Genomic DNA, 18,303 nt, shown 5'->3' with positions numbered 1-18,303 from the left:
GATTTCTGAATAATCGATGGAAGGCCTAGATATTTATCTTGGGCTCCCACATGCTCTATGTTAAGTAACTCTACTAGCTGTTGTCTTCTGGCAAGTGGGGTGTTTTGATTAAAAAAACTGCTAATTTATGAAGGTTAACTTTTTGCCCACTAATTATTTCATATTTATTAAGTAGAGATAGGATATTGTTGTATGATTTCTCATTAGCCTTCCCAAATAAGATAGAGTTGTCAGCAAAAAAAAGATGATTGACTGTTGGAGACGTTCTGTGAATTCGAATCCACTGAAGAGACTTGTTTTGCTCTGCCTTCTGTAACAGATAGGATAATCCTTCCGGAAAAAATAGAAATAGATAAGGTGACATCCACTCTAGCCAGAGGTCATCCATGTCCGTCACGCGTGCGAGGATCTCCTGAGTCTTGATACCTCTCCCGATAATTAGTCAAATTCTGAGCCTGCTACTGAAGGCTGCGGGAGATCTCCTGCACTTGTAGCCTCAAATCAAGCCTTCCTCACGGTCGACAGCTCGACTGGTGGCAGATACGAATGATGGCCTTAATGTGGAGGTGCGAGGCTGTTGGCGAAGAACGACACCAGTCCGTAAATGCAGTTCTTGTACGGCATTGAGGTGATCTTGCACAAAACCACATCGAAATCGACGACTGAAGCAGCAGAGCCATCGATGTCCCCCCCCACTTTGCTGATATTGCTAAGTCACGGCCTCTAGTCTCTGCGTGTAGGACTTCTGTATAACACATGTTATAATGATTAGTACAATAGCTATATAGTTAATATATAATTTTATATCACAAGATCAGACGTTTACTCATATAATGATCCTGAGACCATTGTTTAGCAAATCTCTCTCTATTCTCCTTCAAAGTGTGGGTGTACTTGAATGTTTACGCCAATTAACTAAGTTTATAACAACATTAAAAAGACTACATACCAGTTTGGTCTTAGTCTTCATGAAGGTCGCTGAGTCGCCAGTATACTTAGACGACTTGGCCGATACCTTGTTAGCTCTGTTTGTGAGACGTCGTTGCCTGAACCCCTCATCAGTCTCCCAATGAACTAACAGAGCCTTCCTGATTTTCGGATGGAGTTAGGTCGTGAGGTGGTCCCGCCCCCAACCAACATCCTCCAGCATCTATTGCAGCCGCCGACCCATTCGATGGTCGTATATCTTCCTGATGGTAACATCATACTCATTGTCCCATATAAAGTACAACTGCACAAAGAAACTTTAAAATTAGTTAATCAAAACAGAAGATATAAATAAATTATCTAAGAACGTTTGAAACTTAAAAAAATTTAATTACCGCCCACTTTTGAAACCATCGGTCTCTGGTCTTAAAGGAGATATTCTTTAGCTGGGTCACGAATAGTCGTACATCAGCTTGATGACGTTGGTAATTTTCTGAGAACATAAATTAAAACCCATCAACAATCCACAAACAAACCAATTTGACAATATAAATTAAAACTTCAAAAGCAAATAACCATAATATATATAGAGATTTTTTTAGAAATTTCAGCAGAGTTTCATCTATAACTAGAATGTACCACAAACTCTATCCATCAACAATTAACTTAAGCAGCATCAAATGTCAACAATCAATGAACAACATGCAATAATCAAGAATCAATATCCATAAATCCACTAAACTGGAATCAATAGTCAGACACTTTCAACAATTCAATAATCAAGAAATATGAAACACTTTTAGCAATTCAAACATACAACCTTAAATCCATTAAACTATAATCAATAGTCAAACACTTTCGACATATAGAAGACTTAAAGTGATACTTACCATGTTCTGCCATCAGGCCAAATCATCAACTGTATGATGGGAGGTGGTAGAGAAAAATCAGCTGGCTCACTTTTGTGAGAGGATTCTGAGACTACGGTGTTTGTCGCTTGAGGCGGCATCACTGTGGCATTGGGCTGCTGAGCGGATGGAGGCGACAGTGTTGACGTAGACAGAAGGACGTAGTTGGGGTTATGGCCCATGATGAACGGCTGGTCCAATAAACCCGCAACCGGTGACAGAGAAGATCCAGAATTCCTAGGGGTACCAGAAGAAGCCCTCCCTCTACCACGACCACGACTACAACCATGACCAGTAGGCTGATCCGTAACACCTCTACCTGTCGTCATGTCTGCAAAGAGCAAAACCAGCCGTAACACAGTGAATCAAAATAATTCAGATAATTTCAAACAACTCCAACAACAATATTCAACAATTCAGTTCAATAAATCCAAAAGACTTTTCAAAGTTCAAATTCAACTCAATTAGTGCGCCTAAGATGATTTCAAAATATTTGCGAGTTAAAAATAAGAAAACAATCATCAAAAAGCTCAATAATCACTTAGGTCATTCAAGAATCGATATAATGTGATGGATTATGTAAAAGAAGAGTTTTAGAGTATGTGATGTTGTGAATGAAATTCAATTTTCAAATAACCTAATCATGGCAATGGTACATAACACATATACTCAAAACTCAATTAATCGAGCAATCCATCATATCAAACTAAACTTAGTAAATTAAAAACATTCACATTCACATCAATGCATAATAACACTAATCATATAAAAGCAAGCATTGATTTTTAAAGATTAAACCAAAATTTCATTTAGAACTCTTTGCGGCGTATTATCAAACACTTGGCGTGCCAAATTAATCAAACAAACAAAAATCAATGCCAAGCATAAAACATACAATCCCAAATCCAAATCAACAATCACACCAGCAATAGTTAACACAAAACAAGCAACAATCAAGCAGAATCCAGCAATTCCAATAGCCATATCTTAGCGAAATCAGTTGCAACACAACGAATCAAGATAATCAGACAATCCAACCACTTTCGACAATCTCAGAACCAAGTAATCTACACCTAAGCTATCTTAACAACCTAAAATCCATTAAAATAGAAAATTAAATCTAACTAAACTAACTAAAACCAAACTAATGAACCAATACTGACTAAACAAAATTTAAAAAACAGAGTTTAACCAAAAACCTGTGATGCAGGGCAACAGATGAAACAGAAGAGAGGGAAGAGAGAGGTTACAACAATAGTATGTTGTTGACGGAGCGAGAAGCTGCAGTCGTCGGTCCCCGAAAGCTGGGGAACTTGCCGGAAGACTGGGACAAGGGTTTTCCTGTTCTGTTATGCTGAAGGATGGACTCGCGACGAAGCTTAACAGTGGCGGCGCGATGATGGGGGGATAATGGTGGCTTGATGGCTCACCGGTGGTGGCTCTGTGGTGCGGCACGACGGTTTCGAGAAGGGAGAAGATTAATGGTGAAATGGTAATAAGAGAAGAGGGAGAAAAAGAAGAAGGGAGGAATTTTGGCGGTGGGTTGACGGTGACAGAGAAAGGGGTTGTGATGGTGGTGGTTTCAGCGGCAGCAGATGGTAGTGTTGGGGAGAGAGGAGGAAACAGATGAGTGAGTGAGTGAGAGAGAGTGAAATTTGAATGAGGGGGAAGAGGGTTCGCGTTTTAAATTTACGACCCAGCTATTGTCGGAAAAATTCGACGGTAAACCACTGCGAGTCACCAAAACGCAATGTTTCACTAAGTGGGTTTACTGTCGGATTGTTTTCCTCCAAATATTACTGGCGAATTTACCGTCAAAAAGCAAAACCCGCCGGTAATTACTTAACCTTATGAATTCGTATCATTATCGTCGGTATTGGGTTCCGTGACTAACTTCTATGTGAACAATAAAGTTAAATGCTTGTGATTTTTTCACTCTTGCCAAATCTGACAAGTTTGCAGAGATTTTCAAAATAGCTACAAAGAGCTCTTTTGAGTTTCACAGCAACGCATTACAGAGAATGAAAAAGACGAAGTGTCAAGGTTTTTTTGGTGTTTTAAAACTTATGATTATTGTAGTGAGAAGAATAAGAGTTTAAGCCCCAAACAAATTAAAACGACGCCACTTTTATATGATTTGGGCACAAAACCAACATGACGACATCTTAGTTGTGTCCATCGTATTAGGTAAATGTGTCAAATAAGTGTTTTAGTGACAGAGATAATTATAGGGGCAATTAGAATTCACTATTGCTAATTTAGGGATTCTAATTGAAACCAATAAAATTGTAAAAATTAAATTGAATATCGACCCAAATTTTAAGAACCAAATCCAAATTTAACTCAACAAAGTAAGGATAATTAATTTCTAATTTGATTACTTTATATTTTTTTTCAAACTTTTTAGAACATCTAAAGAAATCAATCATCAATTAACTATTATATAAAAAAATATATTTAGTGCTTATATAAAATCAATTATACTATTATAAAAAGTAAATAATTTAATTAAGATATAATAACCACTAATGTGGTGGATTTTAAAGTTGGCTTAATTAGCTTCCTTCATTAGTGGACGCTAGCGCTACTTCAAATACATACACACATGACATATCCACCCAAAATGAAAGCCAAGTGCACTCTGACTCATCTAAGCTTACGTGGCACTCTCGAGAACAGCCACGTTGGACAGCTTCGACGACAAACAAAAGACGACACATTACACAACAACACAACACAGAAAGAAAAGGAATTTAGTAACAACAAAAACGCCACTACTCTGTTTTTTTCTTCCTTTTTCTTTCGCTCTTCCAAAAGAACCACATGAAATTCCACGCTCTCTCTGATTCTTCAATACACTCTCTCTCTCTCAAATTCGGAGAAAACATTCAAAAGCCCCTTCCAATAGAGAGAGAAAGCTGATGAAAATGCCCCACACCCAAACACAGCTCACAAAACCCTAACTTTTTTTTCCTTCCTTTTAATCGTGTAATTCTCAAAAAGAGTGAAAAGAACCATCAAACCAATCCACACCCTCGATTTGTTTCTTTAACTCAACTGGGTTTCGATCTTCAAGCCTTCACCTTGATTGGTTTTTTATTGTTTGCCCAATTGAATTCAAATTCTCTGTAAAAGCTAGCTCCTTTACCTTTTGTGGTAGGGCTAATCACTATTTGTTTCATTTCACTTGCTTCTATTCTTATCTCAAAGACCCACTTTTGATTTTTTTTTTTGGTCCCAAGTTGCCTCGGTCATTGGATCAGTCTTTGGTTCGAATTCGATCTACTTTGGGAGCTTTGTTTATTGTTTTCCAAGAAAAAATCACTCTTTTCTTCTCTAAGTGTGTAGAATTGTGGTCTGTGTCTTTATCAAGTTGCAGGTGAAGACGGTCTTCTTTGATCTTCAATTTTTGTTTTCTTTATTGATTTTTTTAGTTCTTGGGGGTGTGTGAATATTAGTTCTCTTCTGATGTTTTGTTTCCAATCACTGTTTCAACCATCACACGCAAACTATCCATCTGGACCCCCTTTTTCATACTCAATCTCCCATGTTTTTCTTCTTCCTTCGGATGTGTTCTTCATATGCTGCTTCAATTGCCTGAGATTTCGTCTCAAAATTTGATGCTTTTGTTCAAGGAGGGGTTGCTGTGTCACACTCTGGAATTTCCCTGCAAATTGTTTGAAACTTCTATTCGAAGTTAGTTTTTCTTTGGAGAGACTTAAAAAAAAGGAGAAAGAAGTGTGTGAAAGAGTGAAAACTGAAAACTGTTAATTATGGTGGATTGCTTTAGGCCTGTTTCCATTGAAGAGTTACCTTCACACTTGATCTTAGAGATTCTGTGCTCGGGAAGGTTAAGTGCAATAGACCTTGCTTGCTTGGAGCTTACTTCAAAAACTTTTGGTGGTAGCCATGGATTGTATCCATTCAAGTTTAGTTCATTGGTGGACTTTGCTGCATTTCAGTTGTGTGCCTCCCATATTATCTACTCTAAGACGAGTTTAAATTCTCAGAAGGAGTTGTATGATCGATGCGGCGCAAATTGGAAGCGGGTCTTGAGGTTCTTACAGTCTGTTGAACAATCCTCTGAGATGGTGGAGACATCAGCAGGCAATGTACTATTTTCATTGTATCATAGAATGAACTTCTGTTTTGATGTTCAGAAAATTGATGTTTTGTTAATGGTTTATTGTTTACTTAGTTGAATTAAATGTTGTCATCTTTGAATATGATCACGTAGGGAATCTCTGAAGGCTGAGGATATTTTCTCTTTACTTGGTTTAGCACATTTCCTTGACTTTCTCTCTGTGTTAATACTGTGATAAGTATGAAATAATTCACTTGTGAAAGAATTAGAAAAGAGAAGGAAATGAAGCTGGAATTTTGAATATTACAAACTTACTTTTCATAGCACTCACAACATTGCAATGATGTTTTAAGAATAAAAATTAATTTGAATAGTTATGTTGTTCTTTGTTACTTGCACTAGTATTGGTGTTCTTATTGTGCTTTTTATAGAATAAATGGAGAGCTGTTACTGATAAAAGTCAATTTAATGGCAGATGCAAATTACAACTGGAAAGTATCACACCCTGTTGATCAGCAATTCCTCTGTCTACTCTTGCGGTTCTGGATTATCTGGTGTACTTGGTCAAGGGCCTGAAACACAATGCGTAGCATTTACCCGGATAAGTTTCCCACCTTTGGCACGTGTAGTTCATGTATCAGCCTCCTTTAATCATGCAGCTTTTGTTATGCAATCTGGAGAGGTTTGTGACAGCTTAACCTCTATTTAATTAGTTTTGTTTCATGATGGTGCATTGGTATGAACTATGGAACATAAAATGTATCTTGAATTGATTGTAATCAAAACTATTATTGGGCTTGCACAAAAATCTTGATTTCACGGTTTAGTTGGTTTCCTTGGAATAATATCATAAGCTCATAGTGAAGTCTTCAAGAATTTGATGGCTATATTCCCTGCTATTATGAACCAATACATTGTAAGTTTTGGACAAACATGTGCTTTTTCCTCAGTTAAAGACCAAAAATATATTGGTGATATCATTAAAACCATTTTGTGCTTAACACCTAAAAGCACAAGATATTAGGATATGTAGATCATAAAGAAGCAAATCTTCTTGTCAAAGATATGTATTTCTCATCATGTGTTTGAAGAATATTTTGTGGAACTGAAAAGGGTGGTTTTCTTTTGTTACATGATTAATTCTAGTTTCCAATATTAAAATGAGACTTTACTACTGGCGCAGGTATTCACATGTGGAGATAATTCATCTTCTTGCTGTGGCCATAGCGATACAAGCCGACCAATTTCCAGGCCACGTCTTGTTGAATCCCTGAAGGGAGTCCCTTGCAAGCAGGTAAAATTCAAATTGCTATCAGAATAGTATGTTTTGTTGATTATAGATGTTCAATGAGTTGAAAGATTTTGTAGCTTATTGAATGCAACTGTTGATTTCATGAGATAAGTAGTCTCACTTTTTTACCACAACAACGAATTGCTCATCTCAAACCTCACTTTGGTTTGAATACTCAATCTTCTTTTGTTTTGTTTCTTTTTGTTTTAGATATCTCAAGATCACTTGTTAAGCCTTAACCAAGTTATTTAAGGGGTCTCTTATGGAAGTGGATTATAATATATATACATACATATATTTGAAAATTGTGTTGTTTCAAGTTAATATATACTGGCAAGTCTTATGGCAATCTCAATAACTGTACATTCAAGTAGTAATAGCCATAAGATGTTCCACCACTGTGCTATACTTAGTAAGGGGTTCTTTCTAGTCGCATCTAACTATACTGTTTTGGTTGAACATACATAATTCAATTATACATCTCCCTCCCTTACTGTTCCTTTTCAATTCCACTGTGTTCTTTTTTTTTATTGTTCCATGAAGCCTGCCTCTCTAAGATCCCTTGTAAAAATATTGAAGTATGAAAAGATGTCTCAGGTTGCAGCAGGGCTTAACTTCACAGTCTTCCTCACTAGACAAGGTCATGTTTATACATGTGGAACCAATTCGCATGGCCAACTTGGCCATGGTGACTCTCAGGACAGACCAACCCCAAAAATGATTGAAGTCCTTGGTAATGCAGATCCTGTTGTTCAGATTGCTGCTGGACCAAGCTATATCTTAGCTGTAACAGTGAACGGAGCTGTATACTCCTTCGGGTCAGGGGCTAACTTCTGCCTTGGTCATGGGGAGCAGCATAATGAGTTTCTGCCACGTGCTATACAGAAGTTTAGAAGAAAAGGTATTCATGTTGTCCGTGTATCTGCCGGGGATGAGCATGCAGTGGCACTTGATTCAAATGGATTCGTGAGTTTTATTAGACATTTCTGTTTGTTGTGGCTGGTTTCCATAATTGAAGTTCTTGCGAGAATTGTACTAATTATTGGCTATTGATGGCGGCCAGGTATATACGTGGGGCAAGGGATACTGTGGTGCTCTTGGCCTTGGGGACGAGATTGAGAAAACTACCCCCGAGATTGTGACCGGTCTTAAGAATCACTTAGCTGTTCAGGTATTGCATCTTTTTAAACACACTATGAAAAGATTATCTGAAAAGTGACGTATTTTGATTCATTTTCATAAGTGTGTATTGTTACTTGAAGGTCTGTGCAAGAAAGAGGAAAACTTTTGTGCTAATTGATTCTGGTTCAGTCTATGGCTTTGGTTCGATGGGATTCGGCAGCCTGGGATTTCTCGACAGAGGGGTATATGATAAAATCTTGAAGCCAAGAATCTTGGATACCTTAAAAACTCACCATGTTTCACAAATTAGCACTGGATTGTATCATACCGTGGCAATCACAAGCAGTGGAAGGATATTTGGATTTGGAGACAATGAAAGAGCACAACTTGGTCATGACACATTAAGAGGGTGCCTTGAACCAACTGAGATTTTCGTCAAAGAAGATTCTTCACAAGAAAATATAGATCCCGACATTTGAAACTCTCCACAAAAAGAAACCTTAGTTTTTGTGGCTAAGGATAAATTAGTAAAGTTCACTGTTTTTACTGATGTTGTATCATTATAGTAAAGAAAATGTAACACGCAAGGCACTTAACATTTTTCAATATTTAAAATACATTATTATTAGGAATTTATAGACTGTAATAATTGTCCTTAAAATACATTGTCACTGTTGTAATCAAATTATGATTATTTACTTAATGTATTGTTGTTATGATTATTATTGTTCGTATTTTTATCTCAATGTCAATATCTACCTCAATCTTATTGTTAGGAATTTGACTTATTAGTATTCATTATAGTTCAAAAAAGTAATTAGAATAGAGGCTGTGTGGCATTGTAACATGTTTGCAGTGGGGGCTATCGTGAAAATTTTGAGGATGTGATAAAGTGTTTATGAGGGAAGTGATTCAAGAAAAATCCATAGGTGTGGCTATTCTTGCTAGAGTGGCAACAGTACTGGAGTTTTTATTAGGGGACATTGTGATTATTTCAGGAACGTAGCGGAATTGTTAATATAATAGTGTCATACGGTTTCTCTGGTGATTTATGTATCTTGTTTGATAAAATTCTTGGGTATTTTTGCTGTGACTTGTTGTATGATTTGTGATGATCTTTGATGGCTATGTTCAAGGACTGATTACAAATCAAAACTTTCCTCGGGCTCTATCTGATCACTGTGCATTACTTGGGGGGCCAAAGCCATTCCTTTCTCTTGATGCGTGGTTGAAGGAGGAATGGAGCAAGCTGGAGGGGGAACTACTAAAGATGGATGAGGAGAAACATTGATGAGTGCTTAGTGGCAAGAGGGAAGACAATTAGAAACATTGCTGGAATCAATTGGTGCTATGGATGCAGTACAGATTGAGAGAATGCCTACTAGGGAAGACTTCAATTTCAAGTGAATTAGAGGATGACTCTTGCAACACGGTACATGAGTTCTTTGCTGAAGCGAATCTAACATGAGTTGCTTAGCCCATAAGAAAGGTGGCACAAAGGAGCTAAGGGATTATAGATCCATAAACATGGTTAGGTGCTTATATAAGTGATTTCTAAGATCCTATAAGCTCGACTTTAGCCATTGATGCGAATTCGGAAAGGAAGGTTCAGTCTGCATTTGTAAATGGAGCGTTGATAGCCTGCGCGAGGCAGTGCATTGGCTGAACAAATCAATGCAACCAACATAGTTGGTTAAGCTTGACGTTTAGAAGGTGTCGGTGGTTTTTGTTGATAAAGTATTGGAAGACATGGGGGTTCTGGCTAAAATGGTGGCGATAGATCCAACTATGTGTCACAACAACAAAGCCTTTCGATCTACAAAGGGAATTATGTCAAGGGTTCTTGTTGGTGAAGTCTTGAATAAAATGCTGGGTAGATTATGCATCTCACTTATAATTTACCGATGATACAATTCGATTTTGCCTTTGTCATGTTGAGTTGTTGTCTGGGTTGAAAATTAATTTCAACAAATCTGTCCTTATTGAATTGAATAGTGATAGTGAGAAAATAAAAATGGCGCATGTGCAATGTTAGGTTATAGGGAGGCAAAACTGCCAATCAAATACTTAGGCGTTCATTTAGAAGCATATAGATACTTGAGAACTAGTGATTAAGAGGTGGAGGAGAAATTGAAAGGTTGGAAGGGCGAATAATTATCAAAAGCCGGAAAGCTTGTGTTGATTAAGACTGTTTTAAACAACAAATTGAAGAAACTGATGTTGGTCCTGTCTAAGGGATTATGAGGGATATAAAAGTTGATAAATTGGTTTAGAAGCATGAAAAATATGGAAAATACTCAGTCAAGTCTTTCCTCAATGTGGTGTACAAGGATAAGTGTAAGGATATTGATTATAACATGTATAATTTGTCTACTAATATGTGGAAAGAAATGGTGCCCCCTAGAGTAGATCTCCTTACATGGTTCATTATTCTGAGGAGATTCAATACAAAGGATATGTTATGGCTCCAACCAATTCATGATTGGTGCTCGAAGAACAAGTCCCTCAACAAGCCAACCAAACTAAATTTCTAAGAAAAAATAGACAATCTCCTTTGTCTCTAAAACTTTGTCAATTGAATATTATCTTTTTTAATTAATAATAAACATCTATTTCTAACAACCACATCATCATATTCTAAATATATTCACAAATCAGATATATATTAAAAGTCGCATTATATACACTAAATTGATAACTAAAGCATAGTTGAATTCATAAGTCTTACATAACCAAATCATAATTACTATCTAAATAGTTTAAGATTCAAAATAACATAATCCACATGAAAATTCTGCCTGTAACATAAGAAACATTGACATAATCTAGATTTTTGTCCAAAGTTTTCATTACATACGAATGTAGCCCTTAGATAAAAAAAGGGCTCACCAAAATGACTAAGACCTACTGTAGAATGGGTAGAATGAAATCTGAATTTACACTTGTATCTAAAATATATGAGAATATGATAGGGTGAGTTTTGCAATTCATCGGTGAGCAAATATTATATCTATAATCCATACAATATGATACAAATTTTACCTTAAACATTATCTTTCTTTTTTAGCTATAAGAAATTCATATTAGGTAAATACGTAAATAAATAAATAAATAAATAAGTAATTAAACGAATGAACTGAAATAGGAGTTCTCATTTCAGAAGTCAAATACCACACACTTGGACAGCTCCATCTTTAAGAGTAGCCCTTTCCTCTAGTATGCTCACACGATATAACAAATTCAACTTATGGCCTACATGTTGGGTTAGCAACGACTATGCTAGTTGAGGTCTGAGTCAGATGTATCTAAGTTAACGTCATAATCGTCGTTAACTATGATACTAAAAATTTAATTAAAATTTAACTACGTCAAATAAAAAAATATGCATGCTTTATAAAATATATGAATATCGTCTCGTGTGTATTTTTATAAAATTATGAGTTTTTCAAAAATTAATATTCATTCCAATCATTCAAAAATTACAACAATCAAATATTTTTAAATGCTAAAAACAATGATTCAATTCAATTATTAATAATAATACACTTAATATATATCCACTCACAACTTGGTTCTAAAGAATCGGGAGCAACTCTAATCGCGTCACTTTACAATTCTAGAAACATGACAATAATAATATTTTTTATCAAATAATCTTGTCGATTAACACAATCTTACTCAATTTGATAAATGCCTAAAAATTTTTAACTTAATAACCCTAATTTCAGATTTAAGTATACCTACAAGTATTGGATGACAAAAATTAGAGATATAACTAATTATTAAATTAAGAGTTATCTTGAAGTCTCAATAATAATCGAAAGTCAAAAATTGAATGCTTCCTTCACTCATTAAAACTGAAACTCCATGATTTGAAGTTGTGAGAAATAAGATTTAAATAAATAGATATAGAATAGAGAAAGAGAAGAAAGTAAAATGAAGCGAACTTGATGGTATTGTGTGTGAGATTGCAAAGGAAGGAGCTGAGAAGAGGAAAGAGATAAAAAAGAAAGGAGAAATGAGGATAAGAAGGCAGGGGGAGGGGGCAATAGGGTTCGAAGACTCAAAGGAAAAAAATTTAAAAGGATAAGTGGGGGGTCACATGTTCTTCATGTGCTCCTTCTTTCTTTTTTTCAGTTATAACATTCTCTTGCTTTTAAGAAATTTGGTCCCCGAATTTTGAACTCACATGCTGTTATAATTGTGATAATTACCTTTCGACTCAAATAAATAAGAATACTTGTCACGCATCGCATCCTCAGTTCCAAAAATTGCTTCTTTTGCTAAATAGTTTCTTCAAACAACTTTTACAGGGACTATCTCCTTAGAGTGAAATTTCTTTACTTGGTGATTAATGCGTCCGCATCTTTGGTGCTTTTCTTTCTTAATCTCAATTAATTTATTAATATTTACTAAGAATTCCTGTCGAATAAACAATGACTTTTAGATTTTTTAAAACATTGCTTTGATTAGTTGAATTCATTGACTACAGGAAACTTTGGAAGGAAAACAGCAAAAAATCGAGAAGAAATGGACCACTTTTTGGAAGCCAAAGGCCACGCGCATTCCAATTAAGCGTGCGATTTTCAAACGAATCCATTCGGAAATCGAAGCACTGCAGCATATCCTCGATCTCATCCTTGATCTTGATTTCGATCCTCAAGCAAAATCTCGATCTTCGATCTCAATTTTCATCCTTCATCTCGGTTCTCCTTGATCTCCATCTCCTCGAGTTGGATGGCACCATTCTTTTTCCGATCTCGATTTGGGCCATCAAGCAGGCTTCACGTACAACGTGGATGGTTGGACACCTTCCAAAACTTCAATTCAGGCCACTAAATTTCCAACCTTTCATCATTCACTTGGTTAATCAAAAGCCCACTAATGATGACATTAATTGAAGATTGCAAACAGATAAAAATAAGATCTTCGTGGAAAGAAAATAGTTATGAAAGAGATTTAATTTTGATTTAGTTTTGATTCAGTTTCAGGATTTGAATTTGAATTTATTTTTAGGTTTAGTATTTAAAAGAGAGGGCAGAATCTTCTCGGGGATCATCTTTTATCTTGGGCAGTTTTTACTTTTAAAGAATTTAAGACTTTTTGAAGAACATGAGAAACTAATTCTCCTTAATTAAGGTTAGGAGCTCTATTGACTCCAGATTAATCTTTTAGCTTTTCTACCTTTGATTTATGCATTCATTTCTTCTTAAAAAAATGTTTTCATTCTTCATCCTAAAGGGTTCGAATGTGTTGGAAAACAAGTCTTCTTCGATTTGAATTCTTTTAACTTCTTAAAAAAGTTGATTAATTGAATTAAGCTTGAAAACTGATTCTCATAACTCTTAAGTTTTGAAACTAGACTTGATAAGTGACACAAAATTAACTAAGGGAGATGCTTATGAATTGTGTGGCTTTATAAATCCGCAAACGTTCTTCAACTCTTTTCTTAAGTAATTGACTAAGGGATTAGCAATTAATTAGGTTAAAAAAATTGAATCACTAAGGGATTGGTTTTGATTACTAATGATTTGCCATCGAGGTATCTTTGCATGATTAAGGTGGGGAGTAAAAATTATTGATTCGAAAGTTTCAACATCTCCAAAACATTAACTCTCTTTTATCATATTATCTTTCAACACTTACCGTTAATTCTCGTGGATTTGACACGCACTCACCGTGAGTTATTACTTGATACAAACCGGTACACTTATCTAGGAGGATTCTTGGATCTTTTATTACCGCCAATCCAAAAAGTTGTGAAAGTAGCATTGTTACACACCTACGGTTAATGTCAATAATTTTAAATACAGGTAATATCTTTCATTTTACTTATTTTTTATTTATTTTGTTATTTTTTATTTTTTAAAATTATGAATTTTTTTTAATAGATCTTAAGTTAGATTGATTTTGTTAACAGGCCAAGTTTAGTATTCAATAAATAATTTACAATAAATTATAGATCAAATTCAGAGCAATAAACTTTATCATAGGCATAATCTATTACGGATAAAATCTTATCTGACCTAATTTTACCACTAATTAAGTGCTTTATTTTTCAAGGTACCATCACTTTCCTGTGTCTTAAATGTTTGGTAATGATACAAAATTTTTAGGTGAGGCTAGATATAGCCAGACACCACTCAATAATAGTGAAGACTGACAACGATGGATTAGTGTCCAACTAACAAAATCTAGATTTGGTAACAACATAGTACAAAACAAGACATGGAAATTTAATTACTTAGGGCCATCCCCGCTTAATTACTTAGGTGGTTTAAAATAAATTTAAACACACAACACTTGTTTCTCTAAAATAAATTTGAAGTTCAAGTTTTGTGTAGTTGATTAAAGTGCAATAAGATTCGTTTAAGTCTTAAGTTCATATAAGATACTAGCATCTAAAGTCTAAACTATTATTTATTTATTATGTTTATCTAAATTGAGATACTGAAAGTTTAGTTCTTATTATTTAAAATTGAATTAAACAAACCCAATTTAGTTGAAGTTTTATGAAAGAAATAAGATGGTTATAACAAAGTCTTTAATTTTTTTTTCCATAATTCCAATCCAAAACTTCAAAAATCAAGAGATCAAAGTAACTATACCAAATGGATGATGAATCTGTGCTCCTTAAACTGATCTACATCAAAATGACCTTAAGTCAACCAAGATTAATTAAACTTTACTAATATTTAATTAATTTAATGCCAAGTAAATAAAAAGAAAAAAGAAAGAATCTACTCACCTCGAGATCCTAATAAGTGAACATTGAGGTCTCTAACAAGGTAAAGTTTTACAATTCCTAGCACAGAATCAGAATCTTTCTTTCCATATGATGAAGCAAGAGTTAAACTGAACATAAATACTATTTTTGTGAACAAATGATGAAAGATTCGGTCCTTTATGTTGGAAGTACTTAACAAGAATCACATGGCATATACACATCTTCACAAGTTAATTAGTGTTTTTATGGGAAGTTGTAGCTAACAAATAAAATGTGTAAAATAGGCCATGTGCTTCAATCTTAACCACACAATTTCTGACAACCAAAATTCTCCATATATCTCTTTGCTTTTCTTCTACTCATCCATGCATGCATCAATCTCATTTGGTTCTACCGGGAAATAGAATCTCTCACCTGAGTATGGTTCAACAACTCTTAACTCTTCTAAATCATGATCTTAAGTACAATTATGTATGGATTGAATTGGCTTAATCTAGATCCCAAAAAATATTCTATCAACAGTGAATAGTTATTATTGACAGTAGTTTGAGAGATCAATTTTGATGTAAAAAAATTGTAAAATATTTTACACAACATTATTTTTACTGAAATGGTAATTTTTTAATTTTAAAGTATCATATCAAATTGGCGAAAGACGGGTTGTATAAAGGAAAACTGAAACAAGAAGATTCAGAGTTTGAAAGGGAATTTATTAGAAAGGAAGTAGTAAGAAAAATAAAGCAGAACCAAAAGCTCACTTAGCCAAACATCTCAACATTCACAAGTCACAACCGAAGAAGCTCCATGTTCATAAGACATGATTTATGCTTTTTCTCTAATAATATCAACAACATTAATTCCAAAGCCAAAATCTTTGACACCAAACATTCCCTCAATTCTCCTAAATCCTCTTACATAGTCTCTAAATGTTCTCTGAAAACTTTCAACATATTTGAGAATGTTACAATGCCAACTAAGCTGCAATCATCTTCAATAACCCACAAGTAGTTCACTCTATGAGCAATTGCTTGAATCATCACAGCAACAAGTGAGCTCTTTGGATGGCACACTATGGCCTCAGCCTTCCTCACCATCCTCGCCGAGTAGCTCGACGATTTAGAGTACCTTCCGCCGGGCCTCATCCGCATTCTGGCCGACGAGGACTCCTCGTCAGACGAGGATGCAGATGAGGCCGAAGATGCGTCGCTAGCTAAAGGCGACAAAATCATGAACTCTTGAAGCATTTTCTCCAAATTCTTCTCCCTCAACCTGGCCTTCACCACTCTGAGAAGATCCTCCGGGGGCCCACCGCCATCAATGTAGGCCATCAGGTCCCCGGCGGAGAGAGTGGCGATGGCGGCCGCAACCGTCTCGTCACAACAACCAAGAGTAGAGGGCGAAATCTCGCCAATGAAGGTGCCATCACTATCAACAATGGCAACAGAAGTTTGATCCGCCAGAGACTTGGAAATCGCCGGTAACGCCGAGGATGCAGGGGAGTAGTAGTCAATGGCAAGAACATCGGTGGAAATGATGCCGAGGGAGTCAATAGAGAGTGCAGGGAGAGGGGTGAAGAGGCCAATGGAGCCAAGTAGGAATCTAATCACATCTTCTTGCGTTATCCAGCAGAATTCACGCCCATTGTGGCTTGTTGACAATGATTTCTGAATCTGAATCTGTTTTCTTCTTGAGATTCCACTCTTTCTTGTTGCTGCTATAATCGGCACCACAAGATTCTGTGCTCCTTGGAGAATCAGATCAATTGCTTCCAGTAAACTATATTTACCCCAAAAAAAAAAAGTTAATAAATTTCAAGTTTTAGCAAGAAAAAATAAAGCATCAGATTCAGGTTGTTCAAGATTTTACTAATTAGTAAAAAGGATCAATAGTAAAGGAGCCTCAGTAATTAAAATCTAAATTCACTTTATCTACTATGAGTTAAAATTTCAGATTCAGAAAATTGAAGGAAAAATATGATGTCTAACATTTGGAGCAGAGAGAAAGGTAGTTACGTGGAAGAAGGTTCTAGATGCACGACGATCCGAGGCGGAGCTTGAGTGAGAATAACAGAAAGAGGAGCTTTGAGAGCTTGAGAGGGAGACAAGAGGTTGTCTTCCCTGGAAAGGAAGCAAACAACATCAACCATGCACACTTTGCCAACGCATCTACAGCACTCTCCTCCTTCTTCTTCTCCTTCTTCTTCCTTCTTGCTGCGATGATCGCAGGTCCAGACACTGATGAAGTTGTCTTCCGAGTTGTTGAGAGCAGCCAAGGCGTGTGCGATGGTGGAGGAAGCAGAGAGGGACCTCAACGGTGGTTTCCCAAGGCAGAGGTCGGATACCTCGCGTTCCTGCAGAAAGCTCACTGCCATGCAAATGAACAGATTCCAAGGGGGTTCCGGTGGTGGTGGCGATGTAAGGCGGTGCTTGTGGTGGTTGGAAATGGTGTGTTCTGTGAGACAAAGGTGTTGGTATTTATAGGAGGAAGGACAAGTTCAAGTTCACAACTTGGAAAATGGAAGGAAGGTGAAATAAACGCGCTATCAATACTTTCACTTTGACATCATTATTTCAATTTTTTTTTATAATTAAGCTAAGAATTTAGTTTATTTATTTATTATTATTTTTTTCATGTATTTCTTAACTCGGTCTATCCACGACTAATTTGTTGTGGATCGAAATTTCGTTCAAAGGTTTAATTAAGTATACCCTCTTGTATTAATTAAGTATCAAAATTTATTAAAGGCTAATATAGATCAAGAAAATAATTTAATAGCATTAAAATTATCAAAAGCAAAATTAATTTATAAAATCTCTCTTAATCTTAAAAATGTTAGTAATACTAGAAAAACATTTCATATGGTTGAAAAAAAAAAGTTATACTAAGCAAAAAGATATAATTGGTAAGAAAATCAATGTTACCGATTTTTTTTAAATGGACAATAAATTATGAAAGAAATTTTAAAATTTAGTAACCTAATTATTGGTATTTTGTTCTTCTTTTATTTGTTATTTTAACTTAATTATTTTTTTCAACGACGACATCTAACATTTTTAATGCAAAATTTATTGTTGGATTATCAATTATAATGGCAATCTATAAAAGAATTAAGTTGGAACAGTGAAATTTAAATAAGAGTCTAATTATTTTTTAATCAAAGTTATAAGTCTAATACATGATAAATTTTATAAATTCAATAAGGATTAATAACCACTTATTTATTACTTTATTGAATATCATTGTT

The 18,303-nt window shown here is 35.3% G+C and overlaps 2 protein-coding genes across 2 annotated transcripts; one reads left to right on the top strand and one right to left on the bottom strand.

Moving 5' to 3' along the window:
- Window positions 1–4,607: 4,607 nt before the first annotated feature.
- LOC107462606 (ultraviolet-B receptor UVR8) lies at window positions 4,608–9,054 on the top strand. Its single transcript, XM_016081217.3, has 6 exons — window positions 4,608–5,947; window positions 6,395–6,601; window positions 7,103–7,213; window positions 7,808–8,176; window positions 8,274–8,381; window positions 8,473–9,054. Exons 1-6 carry the CDS (start codon window positions 5,609–5,611, stop codon window positions 8,809–8,811), a joined length of 1,473 nt encoding a protein of 490 aa, XP_015936703.1. The 5' UTR covers window positions 4,608–5,608; the 3' UTR covers window positions 8,812–9,054.
- A 6,694-nt stretch (window positions 9,055–15,748) lies between these two features.
- On the bottom strand, window positions 15,749–17,518 carry LOC107462620 (CBS domain-containing protein CBSX5). Its single transcript, XM_016081241.3, has 2 exons — window positions 17,072–17,518; window positions 15,749–16,835 (listed from the first exon to the last, which is right to left on the bottom strand). Exons 1-2 carry the CDS (start codon window positions 17,428–17,430, stop codon window positions 15,971–15,973), a joined length of 1,224 nt encoding a protein of 407 aa, XP_015936727.1. The 5' UTR covers window positions 17,431–17,518; the 3' UTR covers window positions 15,749–15,970.
- Between the last annotated feature and the right edge of the window lie 785 nt (window positions 17,519–18,303).

The sequence above is a fragment of the Arachis duranensis genome, chromosome 8 (genome assembly GCF_000817695.3).
Source record: "Arachis duranensis cultivar V14167 chromosome 8, aradu.V14167.gnm2.J7QH, whole genome shotgun sequence".
NCBI lineage: Eukaryota > Viridiplantae > Streptophyta > Magnoliopsida > Fabales > Fabaceae > Arachis > Arachis duranensis.
The sequence above is the reverse complement of the archived record's forward strand: the minus strand, read 5'-3'. Positions and strand labels throughout refer to the sequence as shown.